The sequence below is a fragment of the Miniopterus natalensis genome, chromosome 11 (assembly GCF_054644295.1).
Source record: "Miniopterus natalensis isolate mMinNat1 chromosome 11, mMinNat1.hap1, whole genome shotgun sequence".
Lineage (NCBI taxonomy): Eukaryota > Metazoa > Chordata > Mammalia > Chiroptera > Miniopteridae > Miniopterus > Miniopterus natalensis.
The window spans coordinates 38,272,527-38,297,766 of NC_142091.1; the positions used below are offsets into that span (position 1 = coordinate 38,272,527).

Here is a 25,240-nt window from a genome sequence, read left to right on the forward strand (position 1 = left end):
AACTCCAGAAGGAGACCTGCCTATCTCACTTATTCACTCCTAAACGACTAATATTTAAGGAGCACCCATCATACGTCAGACTTTTGCAGACCCTGTAGTCCAAACCAGTGTCATGGTACCGATGGGAAAACTGAGGCCCATGGAGAGGAATAAGCTTATATGTAAGGCCACTCAATGAGTCAGGAGCAAAACCTGCACCAAGACCCAGGTCTCCTTTTAAGTTCCAGCTCAGGGCTCTCCGCAGCCCACAGACCCCTCTTCTAGTAAGCAAGGTTTTCCCAGTCTCAGTTCCCTTTAGCACCTCTAAAATGCTAATTCTCAGGTTTAGGTTTGGCTTCAGTGGAAGGAAAACAAAAATAGAACTAGCCAAGAATACTCTCTGGCTCTGTCTGAGGTGTTACTCGTCTGGGTGGCTGATTCAATATTCTCCCAAGACTGGATTTCCTAACCCCGAGCTCGTCCCCACAGTCACACTGTCCCACTTCTCGGGGACGGGGGAGCCCTCCAGTCTCCCAGACCCGCTCACCTGCGTCGGCCCCCGGTTCCTGCATCTCTCTCCAGGCAGAGCTGGGCGCGGAGGCAGGCTAGAGAGACTGCGACCACGAAAACAAGCCACCAGAAGCGAAGATAGAGGGAGACGGAGACAGACACCGAGCGCCGGGAGGCGGACAAACCCGGGACACGGACGCTGGCAGGACTTATAGCGGGGGCGGGGGCGGGGGCGGGGGCGGGGGCGGGGGCGGGGGCGGGGGCGCGCGGAAGCTACAGCCCGCGGGCTGTTGGGACCGACGGTTGGCGGAGGCCGGAAGTCAGCCCCGCCCCTTCGGACCGCGCAGCCGAGGCCCCGCCCCTCGCTGCCCCGCCTCGGACGCCCCTCCTCTCTTGTCCCCAGCCCAGTCCTAACCGCGGCGAGGGACCTGACCCTTCTTCTTCACCCACCACCCCTCGACCCCAGGGCCAAGCTCAGCTCAGGCCTTAGGCCCACCACGTCTCCAAAAGTGTGCGCAGCTCCCTGGCTCGGCTTTCCACCCTTTCATTTCCTCCCCTTCCATCCCTTCTTTAGCCTCCTTTCCCCACGCTCTATTGGTTGCCAGTCGTTGGTAGGTGTCACCGCCTAAAACTTCCCTAGCCAGCCTGAGAGTCAAGCAAAGGTTCCGGACCTCAGAGGGGACTCCACAAAAAGGACCAGAGAGCCAGGGTACTGGGCTACCCTTAATCGAAAAAATAAAAATTATAATAATATATATGTTACTATGTATGTGTGTGCATGTGTATATATATGTATATATACACATATATAGTGTGTAAGAATGGTATTAGATTATAACTCGCTGAATAAAATGAAACCTGAGTCCAGATGTATATAAATACAGTAATTGAATAAAGAAGTGAATGGGGAAGAAAGGGCAGCTCGTCCCATAGAATTCCAGTTCATAAATGTACACTATATGCAGACTGTTTGAACACAAGATGCTTTATGCTGAACCCATTTTCTTTCTAGGAGTCTGGAAATTTGGTACATGCTAGGCAGCATGACCAGCCCCCCCCCCCCCCCCAAAAGCTGTGGGTGCTGAGTCTCCAATGGATTCCCTAGGCAGAAACATGGCACACATGCTGCATTTTCATTGCTGGGGTAAAGTGTGCTTAGTGTGATCCCTCATGAGAGTGAGAGAACATAAGGAAGCCTACACATGGATGCCTCCATATTTCACTGTCTTTTTCTCTTATGATCTGATGTATGTCCTTACTGCATCACTGTAACAAATATTTACAGCTATACACTGAGTCCTGTGACTCCTTCTAGCAAGTCTCTGAACCCAGGGGTGGTCTTGGGGACCCTCAACCAAATACCATTAAAAAGCTTTAAAACATGTAAAATAATACCATAGGTTGTTGATGGACACATATGTATGAAGAAAATGCATAGGAATAACAACTACCAAATTCAAGATAGTAGTTACTTCTAGGAGTGCAGGAAGTAGAATATGATTAAGGATAACCAAGGGACTTCAATTGTATTGGCAATTTTTTTAAAGGTGGCAGTGGGTTCTTCTGTGTTCATTTTACTGTTCTTTAAACATTATGTCTGAACTGTTTCATTTTTAAAGATGAGCCTATACAAAGTGCTAGGGTTCTTCAGCAGACTTCTCCAAATTCACTTCTCCAAAGTCAACTCTGTGGACCACCAAGTCAATGTTATTTTTTTTTTAATATGTTTTTATTGATTTTTAGAGAGAGAGGAAGGGGGAGGGAGAGAGATAGAAACATCTATGAGAAACATCATTGATCAGCTGCCTCCTGCATCCCCCTACTGGGGATGAAGCCTGCAACCCGGGCATGTGCCCGGACAGGGAATCGAACCAGTGACCTCTTGGTTCATGGGTTGATGCTCAACCACTGACCCACATCGGCAGGGCACCAAGTCGATTTTAGAAAACTATCTAAAGCTAATGCCAAATCTCTCTCAATTCTTCTTTGACCAATGGTCTCAGTCTTATGCTTGAGGCAGTGAGGTTAAGTAGCAATCTCTGTATTTGGAGGTGAAGAGATCTTGGCTCCAATTCTGACTTCCCACTTTCTAGTGACATTGGTAAGTTATTTATGTGCCTCAAGTTCCTCATCTGTAAAATGGGGACACTTAACCCTACTCATGATCTACTTCATGATGCAAATCAAACAGGTTTCACTTCCTGTATAAGGACTTCCCAGTCCATGCTAAAACAGTCCTATTCCAGTCTCCACATCACTTTGTACAGATGGCTTCTAATGAATTTTCTGAGTATGCCACTCCATTACTCACTGATTAATCTGACAAAAATGGGGACTAAATCCATTCTGAGTCTCAAACAGCATTAAGAATACTGTCAACAGAACTCCAAGAAACAGGATGAGCTCAATCTGCAGAATTGACTTCAATCATACCCAAGGGCCTTGACCAAACCAGATGGAAAAACAAACAACAAAATGAACACCCATAAGCCATTAATAAGTCATCAAGGTCTACCTTAGAAAGTCAGGTGGTATTCTCTACTTTCTGTATTAACCTTGTACCTGCCTGAGGTATTAATTCAGGTATAGCAGGAGGCACTGGCTATTACACACTATCTTGGCCCACGAAGAAGTTGAGAACAATTCTATCATCCATAACCATACTGGCCAGTGAGTTGAGGCTCACCTGAATGTATTCCAGGGCTAAGGTGGTATCACTGATGGCTTCAGCTAAAGTCAAACAAATTCCATATCAACATTTCTAATAGAATGACCCTTAAGATAGGGATAACCTCCTGCAGAGTATGCATAAATGAGTCAGCACCCCTCCAGAAAGTTCCTCCGTATAATCAAGGGTACTCTTGTTATGGAGCAATCTCCACAGTCACTTGATGACAGCATGACCTACTGGTGATGCTTCCCTAAACGCCTGGAAGTTGCTTAAGACCTCCCTATGGTGCAAGGCACCATATTTTCAGAGAGAAAGGCAAGTTTGTGCCTGGCTTCCACATAGGATATCCTGTGTATATCCTGGGGCATATATGATGCTCCTGTTTACAATTTTTGGGGCCTCCCAAATCATTCAGGGAATACAGGTTGACAGTGTCCCTAATGTGGCCTCATGGCCACTGGTAGGCCTCAGAGCTCCCAGTTCACTTAGAATAATTGAAACTAGTCCTTATTTTGGAACGACTGCCTAATAATGGCAGCTAGTTCATTCAACCTGTCCTTTATATTCACCCACCAGCCAGGTGGCATTTGTCCATCCTGTAGGATAACTAATAGCTACAAGAAAGAGGGGTGGGAGGGCCTGAAAGTTGTGATGTGTTTTGCATGGAAGTATAGGAGATGAAATGCTAAATTTCTGAGTCTTCTCAGTAGATCAAAGGAAGTGGCTATCAAATTTCAGTCAGAGTCATCTGGTGGGGGATGGCAAAACCAGTAATCAGTCAAATTTAAAGAGCTTGCAACAGTTTGGGGAGTTTTACTATGACATTCTTCTGAAAGGAAACCTCAAGGGGTGACTCTCTTTCCAAATGTTATATCTAGGACCATGTCAAACCAACAAAAGAGTCCAGGTGGCTAAACCAGAATTAAATGTATATACTTAAGGCCTCCTTTTGGCTAAGGTGCCACCTGGAGGGTGTGACAGCCATGCTGGCCTAGTGATGCTGTTAGGGCAAAGAAAACATCATACCCAGCAACAGTCAAGGCAGCAGAATATTGAATTTCCAAAATAAATCTATTCAATACTCCCCAGTCCCTCATTCAGATCATTAATCAGTAAGCAACAATAATTAATTTGTCTTGTCTTGACTGGAATACAGGATCCCTGTATTTGATTAATCATTATTGTAGATATGTCTGAGGGCATTTCTGGATAAGATTACCATTTGAATCAGTGCTTCTCAGTAAAGCAGGCTGCCCTCCATAATGTTGGTGGGCTTCATCCAATCTGTTGGAGGCCAGAATAGAGCAGAAGTTGGGTAAGGTAGAATTCACTCTCTGCCTGTTTGCAAGCTAGAACATCAGTCTTCTGCCGCTGGACTAGAACTTACGCCAAATTTTCCTGGTTCTCAGGCGTTCTGACTCAGACTGAAATTATATATGCCATTGGGTCTCCAGGTTCTCCAGCTTAAGACAGCAGATCATGGGACCTTTTTAGCCTCCATAGTCATGAGCCCATTCCTTATAATAAATCTCTTTAAATATATATATACACATACCTTATTTGTTGTGTTTCTTTGGAGAACCCTAACATTGCAGTCAAGAGGAAGTGATTACTTTCTGGGGACAGCCACGTTTAGTGACCAAACTGCCTTACTAAGATGCATTGACCAGGATGTGGTTAGAGAGGTAGAGTCATAAATCTTCTGAGTACATTTTTTTAGTAGACTGTTCCAACAGTCAACAATACTAGACGTCTGCGGATGGAAGAGTGGAAGGTCCATCAAATACCTTGACTATCAGCCCACTAAGTGGCTAAGTGGCTTTTGCAGTAACAGTTGCAACCACTATCAGACTGAATGTTGTCAACATAACCAAAAACACCAGACATGTTAGTTTGAAGACCAAAATAGTGTGGTTGGGAGTTGACTGAACTAGAAAAGCAACACTAACCTGAAAAAATGTCAAGTGGTGAGGTACTACTGATAACCTTGAGGGAGCCAAAGGTCTGATACAGTCAAATAGCCAAGAGGGGGTGGTGGCCATGCCCTGTGCTATGTGGCCTCATTCATGGCTAGACAAACAGCACTTTTGACAGGAATCACAGTCTGGCATGCAGCAGTAGCTTCTGCATCAGAAATGTGTTTTACTGCCCAGACTGCAATGATGGGTGTAATGCCACATCTGATGTGATGATGGATCCAGGCAACAGTGGGGGCATCCTGAGTGGTACAGGCTCCAGCAGCAGCAGCTTGATTCCAGTTGGTCTCATCAAACAACTGCCCCCACTGTGAGCATCTACATGAGTGACCCAGACAGTTCAATTAATAGCTGGAATTCATTTCTAGTTTGTGGTCCCAAAGAAGAGTCTTTGTTCTGATAGTCTATAGTCTTCCAAGTGGAATACTCAGGGCTCATGACAGATTGCCTCTTCCAACAATTTCTCCTTCTCCAGTGGGTCATCTTTAATAGCATCATAAACCAAAATCCAGGCACTGAATATTTTTTAAAAATATGTTTTTATTGATTTGAGAAAGGGAGAGGGAGAGATAGAAACACCAATAGGAGTCATTGATTGGCTGCCTCCTGCATGCACTCTACTAAGGATCAAGCCCACAACCCAGGCATGTTCCCTGACCAGGAATCAAACTGTGATCTCCTGGTTCATAGGTTGACACTCAACCACTGAGCCACGCCGGACAGGCCACTGAGTATTATTCAATATTCATCAAGGGTTTCCCAGAAGTTTGTCAAAGGGAACAGCAGCAGCCAAGGCCCACTGCAAAAAAATTCTGAGATGTTTACTTGTCTCTAAATGGATCTAAGGTTGACATGATCGAACATAGGATAGGGTTGACTATAAGACAGCCCAATAATTGCCATTCTTCCTTAACAAGCACCTTGCACCTGAATCCCTGCTCTTCCAAGCAAACCAGCCCACATTCTAACAATTCACCTGGTTTCTGCCCACAGAAGTCAGAATTTCTCTCTTTCATGCTTCTGTAGGTGTGTGTCCCTGTAACTGCTATCTGAAGGAAGGAACCTACTGCCCACCCAGGATGAATATTAGTGTTGATTATTAAGGTAGTTGTAGTTAGAGGAGTCATCCAGCACATGTGCTTTCAGGCTGGGCTGTTAAGAATATTCATTTAATAATACAAAAGACTCTCAGTGGGGACAGAATACATTCTACAAAAAATATTGTGATATTAGAGGTTTTCCCAGATGATTTCCATCAGGGAGGCAAGGTTTGGAGCAGGAAGTGGGGTGTCTAGCCAGAGGTAGAGATAAGGTAGAGAAAGGACTCTAAACTGAGGAAGAACTTGGATCCAGAGAAACATACAACTTGTGTGTATTTGAAGGCACTTTGAAATTTTTCCATTCCCTAAAAAGCACCAAATATACATTAACAGCTAAAATTTGCAAATAATGAAAAACATTAGCTATCTTTCCCCACTCTCCTCAGTTGTCGTTATTTTGGAAGACCTGAGTCCATCCTAGGCAGGTGTGAGGAAGTGAGAGACAGAAGGAAAATATGATGGATGTCGTGATGGGAGGGGTGCTGCAGGCCTACCAAAGAGGGTATAGAGCAGCCCAGCAACATTCAAAACAGGCTACAGGGACCACTTAGTTGACATAGGTATCAAAAGCCAGCCAGAGGCACTCTGCAGCCTCACAAACTGCAACCATGCTGAGGTGTGAGCGTGTTCAAGTGAGGGGAAACTGTCCTAAAATACCACAAGTGCAGGGTTGGGGTGGGGGTGGATGACCAAGTCCAACACAGGGCCACTAACCCACTTTTCAGCAAATTGGTATTGCCTACACTGGTATCTAAAGTCAGAGAAAAATCTTAAGAGATCAATGCAGCATAAGAAATCTCAAAGTGAGGTTTATGAGCAGATTTAAAAGATTACAGCACTCAAATTCTTTGTAATATAAGGGATGTTTTGTATGCAGGTATTTCTGGGGGGTAAGAAGCCTTCATAATCTCAAAAGGATACATTATCTAAACCCTCTTTGACAGGTTCAGACACTAAGTCCTAGGGAAGGAATGAGATTTGCCCAAGGTCACAAATTAGAATAAAGCTAGAAACAACCCAGGTGTCCTGTCTCTCACTTGAGAACCTATTCTTTCCCCCTCTCTGCCAAACCCATTCCTCCCTTGGAATAGCGAAAAGCTAGAAACAAATGAGCATATCTATCAACAGGGAAAAAGTTAAATTAAAAATATTTCTACTAGAGAATGTTATGTAGCTATTAAAAGTGAGTCTGACATATATACTGACAGGGAAAGTATCTAAAAATATTAAGTTAAACAAACTATAGAACATATTTCAATATAATTCAATTTTTGGTAAAAAAAACAAAACAAAAAAAACAAACAAAAAAAGTGAAGCTCCCAGGTTTCTGAAGAGCCAAGACTTCACCTTAAGATCACAAGATTTCATAGCATTACATAGTATTGGTAGCATTTCCAAATGCACTGCCTCTGTAATTTTCTCATTTCCTTCAATAAGAGGTAAAAGTAGTAAAACAAACAGCGAGGATACATGTTTATATATGTATACATGTTCATACATGTAAAGAAAAAGGTACACCCAGTGTACAAGACTCCAAGAAATCACCTTGCAGAAGGTTATTCCCTACCTGCCCAACAGTCACTCCTGCACTGTGAAAATACAATGATCCAACTACACTCTTTCAAAAGCTTCTAGTAGCTGACAGAATAGAACCATCATCTAAAAACGGGAGTGGAGGAGAGGGGACCTTAGCAGCTCAGAGAATTACATGACTTACCCCAGGCTGACAGAAATAAAACTCCCACCCAGTGATGTTCCACAGCCCCCTGGGTGTGGCACTGGATAGGGCAACACTCCCAAGTCAAAGAGCAAAATGCAATAAGCGTGATGTTTTATAACGTGAATATGGCTTTAGGTACCAGGTCCAGCCAGAACTGTACTTTTGTAAGGATAGAGGAAAAATATCCCTATAGGTCACAGGATCTAGGCGAGTGCCCAGCTCTTCTCTCACCACAGTAGGAAAATACTGGAAAAGAAGATGGTCATGATTTTGGAGGCAGACTACCCAGGTTTAAATCCCAGCTCTATGACTGTGTGACAAATTATCCAACCTTTGTGCCTCAGTTCCCTCAAGCTATAAAATGGGGATAATAATAGGACCTACTTCTTAGGATTATTGTGAGCATTACTGAGCTAATGCATGTAAGGTACTTAGAACACTACCTGACACTAAGTGTAATTGTTGTTATCACTGGGAAGTTACCAATTCCTCACAACAAGTTCTCAGGGGTCTCTGACCAGTAAGACAGGCAAGAAAAGAAAGAAACCTACAGTAGAGTAAGACTGTTAACACTTGCTGCTCTGTTCCTTTCATCAAAACTATCCATCAAAAACTCCATTTTTTCACATCTTCTTTCCTTTTATTGAAAAAAATTTTAGAAAATGGCAGTTAATAAAGGACACAAACAAATCAGCAAATCAACAGGGACATACTACTGAAAATCACAGACAATATAAAACTAAAAATGTCATTGGCTTGTTTAATTGGTTAAGAGCACACAAAATGTAACAGGCAAGAGGTCTGTTTTAAACAAATTAAAAAGCTGTTTTTTCCCCCAATTCGCCCAAGTCAGATATATACACACCACAAAAATATGGTGTGTGAAGATGTACACAAGAAATGGTATTCTGTATTAAGGGAAACAGCTACTGAAACAGGAATTAACACAATAAAGTCAGCAACAAATTAGCAATCTTAAAAACTGAGTCTTAAAACGCTGCATGGCATAAAGCTATACTATACTGCTAGATATGAAGGCAGGTCCGTTCAGTTTTTAGCAAAAATGCTTTTCCAGAAAAGCAAATGAAAACAGCATAATCAACAGACCAAGGAGGCTACAGCTGGATAACAGAGCTATAATTTCTCATATCTCAGATAGAAAATCCTATTTATCCACAATGGATTAAATTTCAGGACAAAACAGGAACATTTAACATATTTTACTTTGCTTCTTTCCTTCTCACCCCCTAATTCCACATGATCTTGCAAAAAAATGGCTGCTTTTAGAACGGGCTATTTTATTTTTCTTTCTGTGGCAAGACTGTCATGGAGCCTGGATATTTCAGGCTCATATGCATCCATGACCAGTGTCCCGCTGTGGTCAAAAAACTTAGCAATTGACTTGGTGAACTCAGCTTCCCGCTGCTGCTTTGTTCTCCCGCTGATGAAGGTCAGCTTCAGAGTGTATTTGTCATCGAACCTAAGTAAAGATAATATATCAAAACCAAACACAGAGATTCAACCAGTAACAGAGCACCAAGTATTTTCGAAAAACAGAGATGAGAGGCCCACAAAACGATTTATTCTGTAAAAACAAAACAAAAAATCAGGGGCTCCTTACTGCCTTCAAGATACACATTCTGATTCATAGGTGTTGCTTTGTGTACCTGATTTAATTACTGTGTACCTCCTTTACCCTGTCATAGACTGTTAAGCTATATGGAACATCTCTCACCTCTGGACTTTATTACTTATTATGCTAGAAGGGTCTTCCTAGTAGACACTTCTCCCCAATTTCTACTGACTGGTTCCCATTTGTTAATACAAGGGCAGGGGTGGAGAATCTTTTTTCTGCCAAGGGCCATTTGGGTATTTATAACATCATTTGTGGGCAATACAAAATTATCAACTTAAAAATTAGCTATGAAAAAAGCTCCTAGATATACTGAATTTCAAGTCCCGCCCGTGGTTGCCTTGGCAGGGCCAGACCAAATGATTTCATGGGTCAAACTTTCCCCACCCCTGTACTAGGGCATAAACTTCTTTGAAAAAGCCTTCCCAAACTCGCTGAGATGTCTCTCCTTTGTCCACCACAGCACCATCAATCAGTAGTCAAATACTGAGTGCCTATTATTTGCCAGGTTCAATGACAGGCTCCCATGCTATCAACGAAATTACCTACTGAAACAATGTTTGTGTATTTGTATTCTTCACTGGACTCAGATTCTTGAGGGCAAAAATGTTGTCTTACTTGTATTGTTCTTAGCTTGGCACTTGCTGGGCAATCACATTTTTATAAATAAATGAAGAACCCTTGTTTTCATAGATGTTCCTCAATTCCAGGCTGCTCAGCTCTTATGTTCTGTAATCAATCTAGCTCCAGGTTCTACCCTGATCCCAAACCAGGGATGTCTTTTACTCCATGAACTCGAGAGATTCTTTAACTACACCTTAAGGTATCTTGAAGGTCTTTACTATCTCCACCCATTCAAAGTTTATAACATCAATCTCTGGTAGGCTGTCATTCCTCCCCAATCCCCACCTATTTCTGCCTCCATTTAATTAGGGCATATTCAGTGGATTGTCAGGCTGGTATTACCTTAAGAAGGAGCAGTTGTCTGAGCCTGTTTCTACACATATAAAATAGGAAAACTATCACCTACTTTTCAGGATCACTGTCATGGTTAAAATAGTGCCTATCATTAACCGGTGCTGGAAAAAAATCATAACTCAATAAACTGTCATCTAGCCAGATACTCCCAACCTGGATAGCTAGAAGTGAAGGTCCTTGAACTATTTTCAAGACCTCAAATTTTTTTCTCAAGCTCTGACCAACTGCTGCTGATACGACAGCAATATTTGGACTTTTGGACCCACTTCCATTGGCAGTTCCATGGCTTTGATGGCAGAACAGGATCTGATGAGTTGTGATCTAATGCATTTTAGAAATAGTTAATCACTAACTCAATAAATATTTTATTCAGCCCCAACTGTGCAAGCCAGGCAGTTTTAGGTGCTAAGGATATACAGCAGTGAGTACAATAGACAAAACTCTGCCTTTGGGACTTTTAGTGTATGTAAAAAAACCAATGATGAAATAAAAAATACAATGTTTCTTTTAAATATGATAGGTAGAAAAGACTTCGCCAAGCTGATGTTTGAGCAGAGCCCTAAAGAAGGTAAGAAAACAAGCTACCTGAAAAAACAATATTCCAGGCAGAGAAAACAGCAAATGCAAAGGTCCTGAGGCAAAATGCCTGGAATGTATGAAGAACAGAAAAGAGACCAATGAGAAAGAATGTAATGGAGTGGGAGAGGACAAAAGCCACAGGAGATGGGGGGGGGGGGTATGTTTGCACATGTGTGTGGGTGCAGAAAATAGATAAATGTGGATTTCTAAACTATGCTTAAGATTTTAAATTTTTTTTCTATGAGTGAGGGTGTTGAGCAGAGGATTGAGTTGATCTGCCTTAAGTTTTAAAACGATCACTCTGCCTGTTGTACTGGGAACAGATTATGGGCAGGGAGAGCAGCTACAGAGGTCCATTACAACATTATTACAGTAACCTAATTGAGAGATGATGGTAGCGGTGGAGACGGTAAGTGGTCAGACTGAATATATTTAGAAGGTAGAGCTGACAGGATATGTTAGATGGACTGAGAGAGAAAAGTCAAAATGATTCCAGAGTTCTGGTCTAAGTAATTAGAAGGATGGAGTTGCCACTTATTGAGATGGGAAAAGCAGGTTTAAATGAAGGATAGCAGAGTTATGTTTTAGATGTATTAATTTTGAGGTGCTCATTAGGATCCAGTGTCAAATAGAAAGCTGGGATATATCTGGAGTTCAGAGTAGAAGGCTAGGATGAAAATTCAGTTTTAAAGATTTTCATCATATAGATGGTATTTAAAATCTTGAAAGTCTAGTAAGATTACACCTAGTGAGTGAATATAGAGAAGACGTGCTAGGAACAAGCACTGGTAGCATTTCAAATTTAGAGAAAGGGAAAAATGAAGAATTACAAAAGAGACTAAGGAACAGACATTAAAGTAAGAAGAAAATGAGAAGACTATGGTATCCCAGAAGCCTAGTTATAAAAAAGGAAAGTGTAACAAGGAGAGAATGACCCGCTGTGTCAAATGCTGCTGATAGGTCAAGTACAATGAGGAAAGAGAAGTGAAGACAAGAGCAGATCAGGAGATAACGGGAGAAGGAGAAAGGGGGATCAGAGAAATGAGAACACTGTGCGAGGAGATTAAAGGGAAAGAAAACTTTTTAGTTGAGAGAAATTATAGCTTGTTTGTATGCCAGAAAGAATAATTAAGCAGAAGGAGAAACATCAAGTCGATGATAATGGGTAAGAATCTAGTGGACAAATGGAGAGGCGGCATCAGATGGGAACTTAGAAAGGCGGAATATGTTGAGCAGGTAATGATGGGAGACTTCTGGTTGCTTCCCTCTTCTCAGGAACAAAAAAGCCTGAAAGGAAAGGTGCAGAAGGGGGAGAGGAGTTTGAAGACAACAGAAGGTATGAAAAATTCTCTAGGAGTAACTGGACTACATAAATGTCATGGAATCTAAGCTGGGTAAGGAGGAAGTGAGAGGAAGAGGGACAGTGAAAAGGTGGCAGGATCAATGGATGTCCATGGGGCTGAAGAACTATTAGGACAAGAGAACTACAAGGAGATAAACTAGAAAAATAGGAAGCAGTGGTCAGAGAATGGGATACTTAAAACTGAAATTATTGAAGGTAATTAGTTATCAGTAATAGCAAAGTCTAGTGTATGCTCAGGGAGATAAGAGCTTAAGACTTGGCACAAAACGACATAATCAGAAAAGAAGTAAAATTGAGAGCCCAAAGTACTGGAATAATCATCCACTAGGATACTGAATCACCAAGACTTCTAGAAAGAGGTATGTTACAGACAGTGCCATTGAACCAGGAGCTTTCTTCAAGGAAAGAGAAGTGGGGATATTTAACTGCAATCAGAAGGAAAAGAGGTGGCATATTTCCTCTCCACAGGCACCAACAATGTAGCTGTTGGTAAAAATCAGCAGGGGATATGGAAAAATCGGAACTCTCATACAATGTTAGTGGGATTGTAAAATGGTGCAGCTGTTTTTGAAAACAATCTGGCAGTTCCTCAAGCAATTTAAAAAGAGTTACCATTTGATCCAGCAATTCCTCTCCTAGGTAAACTACCTGAGAAAGGAAAACGCATGTCCATACGAAAACATAAATGTTTAGAACAGCATTATTCGTTAACAGCCAAAGGTGGAAAAATTCAAATGTCCATCAACTAATAAATGGATAAGCAAAAAGTGGTATATATGCAGAACATTTTTCAGCATAAAAAGGAGTTAAATACTGAAACATGCTACACTATGGATGAACCTTGAAAACATTAGTCAAAGTGAAAGAAGCCTGTGACATACAAAAATCACGTATTATATGATTCATTCACATGAAATATCCCAAACAGGAAAATCTATAGTGACAGAAGGATTAGTGGTCACTTAAGGTTGTGGGGAATGAGGGGAAAAGGAGATGATAACTAAAGGGTACAGGCTTTCTTTTTGAGGTGATGAAAATGTTCTAAAGTTGCAAATATCTGTACATACACTAGCAACCATTGAACTGTATACACTTTAAATGGGTTAACTATATGGTATGTGAATTATATTTCAATAAAGCTGTTTAAAAAACATATGTCAGAACAAAAATAATGAAATCAAGATGTTGTTAGGGTCTTGAATTCTGCAGCTCTGCTTCAGTGGCCTGGCACAAGGTATAGATTTAGGGTGGCTGAGCCCAAAAGGACAGCTAGGAGCCCTGCCAGGAGGAGATAAGAACTCAGCTGCCACATCGGAAGGAAGGTCTGCTCCTCCTCACAGGAATCTCAACAAGTTGGTAATGAGAGACTTTTTGGCACTGATACTGTACTTACCCTCATATTTGTGAATAACTATACTTGTAACTTGAGAGCCTGCTATATGCTAAAAACTATACCATGTGTTTTTAGGATTGTAACAAAGAACATGAATTCTGCTCTGGCTGGTGTGGCTCAGTTGGTTGGGCATCATCCCAAGCACCAAAAGGTTGACAGTTCAATTCCCAGTTAGGGCACATGCCCCGGTTGTGGGCTCAATCCCTAGTTGGGGGCATGGAGAAGGCAGCTGACTGATTCCCCCCATCTCAAACACACACAAAAATCAATTAAAAAAATCTTAAAAAGAACATGAATTCTGGGCTCAGGTATGGGCTAGAATACCTGCTAGAATTCACTTTTGAGCTGTATGACCCCGGAAGAATTAATCGAACTCTTTGAGCCTGTGTTCTTATTTTAAAAATGGGTTGTTCTAAGGGTTTATATGAGATAAGGCACTTGGCACAATATCCACTATATGCTCAACAGAAATTTGCTATTATTATAACTAGTATCTCATCTTCTCAACAACTCTACAAGCCATTTTACCCCCTGCTAAAGCTCAAATAGTCTATATGACATATCAAAAGACACACAGCTGACGGAGATGAGCTGGAATTTGAACTCTATTCTGGATACCTAGAAAGACCTCAGTTGTCAGCTGGACAAATTTATACCCACTGCCAGTCAGAATCAGACTGAATTGTCCTTCTCTGAGTTGTGTGGTACACTGCTTCAGAGATTCCTGATTGCACAGAGTACAGTCAGAATCATAGAATAAACGGAAGCTAATGGGATTCTTCAAAGATAACTGACTTCACACCTTTGGCCTTTATAATTCTGCACCCCAAATGACTGTTAATTAGCCACAAGGAAAAAGAGAATCATTCTTCATTCTTCCACCAAAGTATTTTCTCCCAGAGTTTATCCTCAAAGCATATCTGTGATAATGCAAGCTGAGAATTGCAATGCTCAGAAAAACTTTCTAGATCATTCATACCCCTTTCTTCATTTACATGACTAGTTCTATAATCTGCATAGAGTAGGTATACAATAGTCTGTTGCTGATAATGACTCAACACCCAGGGAAAAGCCAACACCAGGATTTAAGAATCTGTGAGGACAGTCATACCTTTTGAGACTGGAGGACAGTTGCCAAATATCATCAGGATCCATCCCTGTAGGATCTTTCCTGTGGGCCACGAGAAAGATGCTCTTCTCCTTATATGAGGTATAAATGGTCAGGATCCCCATCATCACAAAATAGGTTCGAATAAAGTTAAGGGGTAAACATACAAACATGTACACAAAAGAGAACTGACACAAATTGACAAGCAAGGGCTTCAAAAACTACCAAAGAGTTTTGTCTTGCTCCAAAAACACTGAAAATTTAGCTATTTCAATAATTTTCATCCTTACGTTTATGTACCGAGAGAAGCCAGGCTCTCTCAAGTTAGAAGACTTCAAGGGGGAATACTTCCAAAGGGAAAAAGGGAAAAAGGTACAGGGCATAAACCAGCTCTCACCTTTTCTGTTCAAGGATAGCATGTATAAGAATATCCTATTACCTAGTTTGTCAATACTGTGCTTATTTCCTCTATAAAATACAAAACTAATCATCACAGTGGACTTGACCAAGCTCAATCAATTTCAAGGGTAATTAAAAGAGAAGATAAGTGACTTCAGATTAGCTTACTATAAGAACAATTACTTCCTATATACATAGAACTTATTATATTCTGTTTTTGCCAGTTTTAACTACCATTTTGAGAACCTATTGCATGCCAGAAATTGGCATAAGAGCTTTGTATACATTGGGTAACTTAAGTTTTATGACAGTAAGAGGCAGGAAAGTATAGTGCAAAGTGTATGGGCTTTGGAGTGAGGCAGTCCTAGATCTGAATTCTGGCTTTTAACAATGTAATCTTGATACATTACTTCCTTCCCCAAGGCTTGTCACCTCTAAACTGGGGAAAATGCTGACTTTCTAAAATTGTCATGAGATTTAGAGATGATATATTTTTAAGTGTCTAGCACAGAGAAGACATTTATAATAATAGTCACTACTATTATATATAAAACTGATGATTATAAAAATGGCAAGATCTTATTTTGCTATAAATAAATGTAACCAAAAAATAAAATAAAATTCCATCAAGGTAGTTAGTTCTCTTGGGTGAACATGTTTTCTAATAATGTTGCTCTCATTTTTCAAACCTCTTTGGAACTACTTTGGGAGCTGTCTCCAGAACCTATAGGGTATTCTTTTGAACTGCCTTAACAGTGAAAATTTTCATAATGGGATGATTTGGAGGTGCCAAGTCTGGGAACTATAATTTGGGAACAATCTGGATAATACCATTTTTTATCAGGACCAGCTTTATTAAATGGCTTGCTAAATACCTTTGAAGAAAAATTTCCAAAGTGGAGATTTTAGAAATATTTCAGGTTGTGGCAACACTGTTAAGAAAAGTAAACTGCCTATCAAAATGATAAGTCTGAGTATATATTACCCATATTTATAAATGAGCAGCATTCAAACAATCTCAAAAAAGTTAAGTTCTTATTAGCACAAGATCACAAAACAGCTTGGACTTCAAACCCACGTTTCTCTAGCTCTAGAATAGGTTCTTATTTCCACTGTTACACAAGCCACACTTATACCTCATGCTCAGTAACTCCCAGTTCAGTCCCTCAGCTTTAAGAAAATCTGATCCTTTCCCAATATACTGGAATGAGTGGCTTGAAGCAACCTGGTCTAAATGGAGAAGTTCTGGACTAGATCGTCACTATTACTGTGTTTTGTTATCAGGTGCTCACACTTGGATTATAACAACTTCTATTAATAACTAAATAGAATTAAAGGTAAAATAACCATAACCATATTAAATCTAAAATATCAGTTATCATTACTAGATAAATTTACAGATTCCCAGTGATAATTGTTAAATTCAGATTAAAGTTTGTTTTTTGTAGGGAGCAGGGAGGTTATCAGTAGAAATTTTAAAATAGTCACTAGAAAACAAACCTGAGTACAAATAAAGGATATGATATGACGCACAAAGCCAAAACAGGCTTGGACTCTGGAAAGGGGTGCATATAATCCCAAATCAAAGCCACTATGGCAAAGAAACAGGAGATGGTACAGATGGTGAGGCGACCGTCAATTAGACCAAAATTCTCCACGTACTTGTATTTTTCCAGAAGTACCTAGTAAGAAGAACAAGGAATCAAGCTAGCAGGAATGCTTCCTTCCTAAAACCTGCTTTTATTCTTAATTTCCATGATAAAAGCTACACTGGAGTCATATAAATTACCAAGTAGATCTCTCTAATCAGAATTTTACCACTCCAAGCAAAACTACTCAAGCTGTTTACAATAGAGCCCAAAGAAAAAGTTCATCAATTTCTCACACATTTTTTAAAATCCTCAACTTATTCCCCAGGATGAAGCTAAAAATTTTCTTTTCCCTTTTTAAATGGAGAGATGACCAATCATGGATGAATGTTTTATATTCCCCCAACCTTCTTGGCTCTTGGCTAATTAACCTAAAAAACAACAGATTAACAGCTTTCTGAAATTGAAACCTTAGAGAATCTGAGGAGGGGCTTGAGTATTTTAACACAGGCTCCCCGATATACACTGTAAGGATTTTAGAAATTACTTTTGGCTCAATTCCTAACTTTGAAAACTAAGGGCATTCCAAGTGACAGAAGAAAAAGATCCTGCAGATGAGTCATAAGCTGTACACATGCTAACAGACCCCCACCTCACGAAAGTACCTTTTTGGCAGAATCATCCAAAGAATTTTTCACAGCTGATCCATCCCATTTGTCAATTTTTACAGGCTTATCATCAATCTTCCACTGTAAAACAAATAGAAGAGTTGTGCATCGAGAGATACGGCATCTTAGTGAAAGCAAAATAAACTACTTCCTTAAGAACATCCTTAAGTATCATCATTTACTCTTTCTCTTCTGATGCTGGACAGCTAAAAGCCAAAACACTTAGAAATGAAGGTGAAGGAGACTAGGGTCACTAGAATCAGGTGGTACTCATGATGTTGCCTGTCTCCATGGCGAGAAGTGAAAATCTATATGCCCAAAACCAGAACACTTACATGGGCTACAGAGACTACAGTGTGAACTCACATATCCCATCGCTGTTCTACCTAAATCTGAGTATAGAAAAGATCTCCACTTGGTCATCCTTTCATTCTGTGACCACAAAACTCAGAAAATATATATCCATGGACAGTAACAAAATGAGGAAGGTCTCCTTTAATATATCTTTGTAAGCTAACAACTTTTAGTTTTACCTGCATATCTTAACTATAGGAAAAGAGCAAATCCAGTGTAGTCTGTTGGAAAAACATTTTGAATTAAAAACCAAGTTAAATCACCAGTGAGTTGTGACTTCTGGATAAACCCTGCTTCAATTTCCCTCATCTACAGAGGTTGAGAAAGGTTACCAAATACTGTGCTACCTAGAGGCAAGTGATTCTCTCACACACGGTTGGCAGAAATTGACAATGGTACAACACCTAGAGAAAACAATTTAGCACCTTGGATTCAACTTCCCACTTCTGTGAATTTTTCCACATCCACAGATGTGAAATAATATACAAGGCTATAAACATAGTAGCATTTATAACAGTAATTACTATATACTTATCACATATAAAATATAAATATATATTAGATATATAAGTGGAGATGGCACATAGGCAGTTGGACATACAAGTCTAGGGCTCAGAGAGGTCCAGGTTGGAAATATAATTGTGGAAGTGTTCAACTTATAGATGATATTTAAGCTATGACACTGGGTATCTCTTTGGGATGAGTGTAGATAGAGAGCCAGAGGCTTGCTAATATTTACAGGCCAAGAAGATGATAAATAAGTAAATAAATAAATAAATAAATAAATAAATAAATAAATAAATAAAAAGACAGAGACCAGTGAAGGAGAAAGAAAACCAGGAGCAGGTAGTGTTCTTAAAGTCACATAAAGAAAATATTTCAAGAAAGTAGTGATCGCCGGGCCGGGCGTGGCTCAGTGGTTAAGCGTTGATCCTAGGATCCTAGGATCAGGGGTCGATTCCCGGTCAGGGCACATGCCCGGGTTGTGGGCTGCAGCCGATCAATGACTCTCTCATTGCTGATGTTTCTATCTCTCTCTCTCCCTCTCCTTTCCTCTCTCTCTGAAATCAATAAAGATATATTTAAAAAAAAAAAAAGAAAGAAAGAAAGAAAGAAAAAAGTGATCAATGAGTCAAATACTACTGAAAGGTCAAGTAATATGAAAAACTACTATTCAGATTTGACAAAAGAAAGGTCACAGCAGAGAAATGGTGCGGACAAAAGCCAAAAAAAAAGGACCTGGGCAAATGGAAGTTATTAACTTCTGTGATATCACTGAGTTACATAATGGAGAATAAGCAATTAATAATAATATTAATAATATGAAACTTCAAAGGTTACTCAATAAACACTGTAGAGATTCTTAAAAAGTGTTTAAAATATAATTCATACACTACAAAACTCACCATTTTTAAATGTGCAATTCAGTCATTTTTTAATTATACTCATAAGGTTGTACAACTATCACCACTATCTAATTCCAGAATACATTTATCACCCTAAAAAGAAACCCCATACCCATAAGCAGTCACTCCTCTCCCACCTGCCCTCCTGCCCTGACAACCACTAATTTACTTTTTGTCTGCATGGATTTGTCTTTTCTGGACATTTCATATACTACATGGAATCATACAGCCTTTTGTGACTGGCTTCTCTCACTGAACATAATGTTTTGAAGGTTCATCCATGTTGTAACAAGTATCAATATTTCATTCCTTTTCATAGCCAAATATTCTATTGCATGGATATACAATATTTTGTTTATCCATACAACTGTCAATGGATACTTGGGTTGCATCTGCCTTTTGGTTATTGTGAATAATGTTGCTATGATAATTTGCATACATGTTTTTGTGCAGACTTACATTTTCAATTCTCTTGGGTTTATACCTAAAAGTGGAATATGTCGAGTCATATGGTAACTCTATGCTTAACTTTCTGAGGAACTAACACACTGATTCCCAAAGTGGTAACCCACCAGCAATGTAAGAGGGTTCCAATTTCTCCACATCCTCACCAACAGTGTTTTTTTTTTATCATAGCCATACTAGTGGGTGTGAAATGGTATCTCATTGTGGTTTTGGTCTGCATTTCTCTAATAACTATCTGTTGAGCATCTTTTCATCTGTTTATTGGCCATCTGTATATCTTCTGTGGAGAAATGTCTATTCACATCTTTTATACTTATTAAAATCCGGCTGTCTTCTTAGTATTGAGTCATAAGATTATATAGTCTAAATGGTAGACCCTTATTAGATATATGATTTACGAACATTTTTTCTCATTCTGTAAACTGTCTTTTCACTTTCTTAATAGTGTCCTTTGACACAAAAATGTTTTTAAAGTTTTGAGATACTATTAAAGTTTAGTTTGCAACACAATGTTAAAAAGCCAGCACCTTGTTTAAACACACACACACACACACACACACTCTCATAGTAATGCCATAAAACTGTTCATTGTCTTTGTCAGAGCTGGGTCAAGATATATGCATACCACCCAGAAGTCTGGCAAACTAAGATACCATCACTGACAGTAAAAGAGGATATACATGATCTGTCTACTGAAACATGGTTGGTAGGTGACAAAGCCAAGGCTTAAGCCCAAATCTTTCAATCTCAAAACAGATGTTCTTTCCGCAACTACATTAGCGAGATTATGGCCTGCTCCAGAATGAGAGGCAATGTACTAAGTCAGATAAGAGAACTGGATGAAGAACTGGGGAAGCCAGGTTCTGGATTGTTACTAACTTACTAGGTGGTCTTGGGCAAGTTGCTTCTCTTCCCCTCTCCAACCGTGTCCATGCTTATAAAATGAAGAAGCTGGACGGATAAGCTTCAAGGTCTCTTCATTACAAACATTTTAAAGAAAACACTATTGATCAAGCAGAATACTTAATAAACAAACAAACAAACTTAAAATGTCAGAACCAGAAGAGATTTAAAGTCACCTAGGACAGCAGTTCTCAACCCGGAAGTAACTGTTAAAATGTAGAGGAAATAAATAGCTATGTATGAAAACATGCAGATGTCTAGGCCCCATCTCCAGAGAATCTGATTCAAGTCTGGGATGAGGTCTAGAAATCTGTATTTTTAACTAGGACCCCAAGGGGTTCTGATACAGAGAGTCTCCATGTCATGTTATTAAAAATATTTACCTAAGCAAGCTAAAGCCCAGAATAACTGCTAGTTAGCAGTAGCTATATGTATTTTGTTGAGTACTTACTATGTGCCAGACACCACCTTTTAAGATAAATACTAGCTGGGCGGCATGGATCGTGGTCTGATTCCTAGTCAGGGCACATGCCTGGGTTATGGGCTCAATCCCCAGTAAGGGGCATGCAGGAGGCAGCCGATCAATGACTCTCTCATCATTGTTTCTATCTCTCTCTCTCTCTCCCGTGCTCTCTCTGAAATAAAGATTATTTTTTTAAAAAAGAAAAAGATAAATACTATAATTATCACCACTTTGCAGACGAAGAAACAGATACAAACAGATTTACTAACTTGCCCAAGAACATACCTGGTAAGTGGCAGACAGAATTCAAAGATAGACAGATGGCCTGGCTCCAGAGCCTGTGTTCTCAACTACTAAAAGTTCCACTTTAAGATTAAGCTGCCAGTCCAGCCAGGAGACAGAAATCCAGCTATGAGGTTAAAAGGGTCTGGATACAGCTTCCAGAAAGCATGGTTTAATACCACATTTTAATAGCCGAAACAATTTTAATAGCCAAAACAAATCCAGTCAGGAGACAGAAAGGATTTGGATGTAGTTTCTAGAAAGAATGATTTAATATAATATATTAATTTTAATAGCCAAAACAAATTAAGCAAGCAACTTTTCTTACAGCCTGCTATGTAGAACAAAATGCTTTGAGGTATTCTGGGCAAAATAACTTACTGCAATGATTTAAGTTATTCTGTGATGGAGTTTAGATTATATTTTCATACCTATTTTTAAGATCAGGAAACTAGAATTGCTTTGTGTTCTTAAAGTCAGTTTCATAGGAACAGAAATTCACATCTGCTTAGGGAAAGCTATAAGCACATTTGCATCTCTTTATTACATTTGTTTATGACAAGTGAAATTACAGCTGGAGGATATAAAATAAAAACCCTCCAAAAAAATCAAGACATATCAAATTAAAGAGACTGTAAGGTAATAGCCTCTCATTCCCACAGAACAAAACTTTCTCTATTCATTCATATCCTGCCCTGAGAATAACATTTTTCCCCCCGAATGTTCTCTTCCATAATACCCTGAGTTGTCAGACTACTAGAGGCACCATCTTCTAAGGTTGTTTCTGAAGACTGAGGTGGCAGATCTGAAGTTTTTTCTCTGTTTAATTCAGTACTGCAAGTACTTATTCCAGAACCTCTCATGGGAAAATGGACAAATTCAAATTGGTATAACAATACAAGACAGTATGTCACATTAAGTGACAGCTTAATTCCCATGTATCAAAATACTACAGAATTCAGAGGGGAACAATTCAATATAAGGCAGAAATGAAGTTTTCCCAAAAAAGTATCTCAACAGCTCTTTACTTAGTTCTGTCTCACTTCTTGGTTAATTCTGCCAAGTGTTCCTTTGTGAGGCCTTTTTATCTATTTCTTCTACTCAAGTCGGGGGTTCTCATCACCTTGTCCTTCTATTATTATAACCCTTTACAAAGAACATTTACCAATATTATACAATTTAACATTTACAATAAGCCTGTAATATGCATATATGGGCATCCACAATGTTTATATAAGGAAATTTAAGTTCAGTAGTACCAAGTAACTTTATCCAAGGCCATGTAGATTTTAACATGCTGCACTAGAACTTAAACTTGTCTTTCTTTTTACATTAAACCCTATATACTACTATAGTATACAGTTTTATTAGAAGGCTTTTAATTTTTACCTCTCCAGAACTATCTGAATAATTTTCTTAAAACCACTTTAGTCTCAAAAACCTTCAACAGCTTTCTGCTCCTACTTCAAGCAATCTACGCACTCTTCAATCTTGTTACTACAAGTTTCTTAGCGAACCATCCAGCTTACTATCTGAGAAACATCAGGCACTATCTGTGTACCTTTGCTCAAGGACATTAACTGGTGTATGCCTTCCCTCTCCTCCCCCCCCAAAATAAGGTTCCAGCTCCTCTCAATTAGATCTCAGGGATCATTTTCTCTCTCTCATTTGAACTTCTGTAAAAAGTACACAACTAAATACACCAAACACTTCTATGTTTAAAATTCTGGGTACCCCATGTCCTACAGTCAGCAATACTGAGTACTTTCTGACAGGAGGATTCTTGAGTTATTCCTCTGCCATCACACATTTGTATTAGACACTATAGGTTACAGAGATCATTAATGTATATCATCTCATTTGATTCTCCCCAAAACCCTAACACTTCAGATGAAAAGAGGGAGGCTTAGTGAGGTTAACAAAGCATTCATACTGTTTGAAAGTAGCGGAGCTACTTCAAAGCCCAAATCTTATGAACCCCAAATCCAGGATCTTTCAATAACACAGTGATGCCATATACTTTTCAGTAAGCACTACCTTAGCAAAATGCCCATCCTTAACGTTTGCTGGTGATACTCCAAATAGAGGAAAGAGCAAGAGCAGTCAATGGGATAGGAAGAGCACAGGCTGTGAGGTGCTCACTCAGAAGGAAGGCAGGATTTGTGTATGAAAATGACCATCAATTCCCAACACTTTCACATGTTTTGGAGCAATTTACCATTCCAACCCCCAGAACACATTCCAGTCCCTTAAAAAGGGTTAAGAGTGTGAGAACTGTGCAATTCAAAACCAATGACACTCAAAGAGAAGCAAATGATCAGGACCCCTCAATATGACCATGTACTCATTTCTTAAGCACCTACCATGTGCTAGGCACAGGGAAGTCTGAAAGCTGTTTTCAATTAAAGTAAAAAATCCTGACTATTTACTATATTAAAGACCCCAAGCTTAACACTTCTCATCAAACTGGCCCAGGGCGCCACAATGAGAGAACCGAAAGGGACTTTAGGGTGCATTAAGGCTAAATCCCTCCTTTCACAGATGAGAACACAGACATAGGGAAAACAAGCATATTTCAAGGTCACACAGCTAATTAATTAGAGGCAGAACCAGTACCAGCAGGCAGATCTCTATGCCATTGTTTCTTCCAAGATGCTATGCTATGCTATACAAAAGGGAAAGAAGGGCCCACCCAAGAACAGAGTTTTTCTTTTCTTTTCTTTTAAATCTTTGTTGCTAGGACCACAGTTTTTTGTGTTTTTTTTTAAATGGATGGGTGGAGGGGGACATGGGCAAGAAGGAACAAGCAGCAAACTCGTGAATTAGATTCACCGAGAGCGCTTGGAGGCAGAAACAGGAGGAAAGGGGGGAGGGCGTGAAGATGGCGAGAGAAAAGATAAATCTTAAAGGTTTGCCTGCCAGCCCAGCAGGGGCAGTCAATAAGTTCAGTATTCGGGGTATCTGTGATCAAACGCCTAGAAACTTCAGAAAGCAAAAGGCTAAGGAGCAGTCTGGAATCCGTAGCGATACGCAAGGGTGGTAGTCGTGGAGAGGGGTTTGGGGACTACTGACTTCCAGCAGCAGTTTCATTCCTTCGGGATTCAGTTTTTACCCATCGGTGAAATGGGCGCTTTCAACTGTAGCCCCCAGCACCACCGAGGAAAAGGGACGGCCGCACTGAAACATGGAAATAATCAAGTTATCCTAAGAAGCTGTGGTGACCAGCACTAAGGACCAGGAACACTTCCGAGAAGGAAAGAAGACCTAAAAGAGGAAAGAGCCCGGGTCTGAGGTGTGGAGAGAGCGGGCTGTAAGCTCCCACAAGCTCCCCATGGTGGCCCAAACCAGGACTCCCCCCAGAAACCTCTGAAGGGGGGTGGGGATGGGAAGGTGGACTCGCCGCCTCCTGGGCCTCCACTGGCCTGGACTGTCCCCCAGAACTGGCTCCTCACCTTATCCAACAAGCCGCTCCGGCCACTGCCTGTCCCGCAGCTAGGGCCACCGCCAGAGCCACTACCGCCTCCGCCACCACCAGTTCTCCCGCCCTGTGCAGCCGTCGCCATCTTGCCTGTCTGTGCGTCTCCCTCCCACCCTACTTGTCCGAAGCCGATTGGCTGAAGCCCACGGAGTGTCGCGCCGCGCAGAGTCCATCGGGATTCGTAGTTCGCAGCTGGCTGACGTCGGGTTGCCTTCAGAAGTGG

The 25,240-nt window shown here is 40.4% G+C and overlaps 1 protein-coding gene across 1 annotated transcript; it reads right to left on the reverse strand.

Annotated features, from left to right (window-relative positions):
* Positions 1 to 8,574: 8,574 nt before the first annotated feature.
* SPCS2 (signal peptidase complex subunit 2) lies at positions 8,575 to 25,102 on the reverse strand. Its single transcript, XM_016196387.2, has 5 exons — positions 24,992 to 25,102; positions 17,664 to 17,747; positions 16,931 to 17,091; positions 15,014 to 15,148; positions 8,575 to 9,436 (listed from the first exon to the last, which is right to left on the reverse strand). The coding sequence occupies exons 1-5, from the start codon at positions 25,100 to 25,102 to the stop codon at positions 9,250 to 9,252; spliced, it is 678 nt and encodes a 225-aa protein (XP_016051873.1). The 3' UTR covers positions 8,575 to 9,249.
* Positions 25,103 to 25,240: the final 138 nt, after the last annotated feature.

Excerpts from the sequence above, each read along its gene's own strand:
- SPCS2 (XM_016196387.2), bottom strand. The coding sequence starts at position 25,102 with ATGGCGACGGCTGCACAGGGCGGGAGAACTGGTGGTGGCGGAGGCGGT. Across the intron at positions 17,748-24,991 it reads GGAGCGGCTTGTTGGATAAG|TGGAAGATTGATGATAAGCC; the intron begins GTGAGGAGCCAG and ends TTTGTTTTACAG. Across the intron at positions 9,437-15,013 it reads CTGTCCTCCAGTCTCAAAAG|GTTCGATGACAAATACACTC; the intron begins GTATGACTGTCC and ends ATCTTTACTTAG.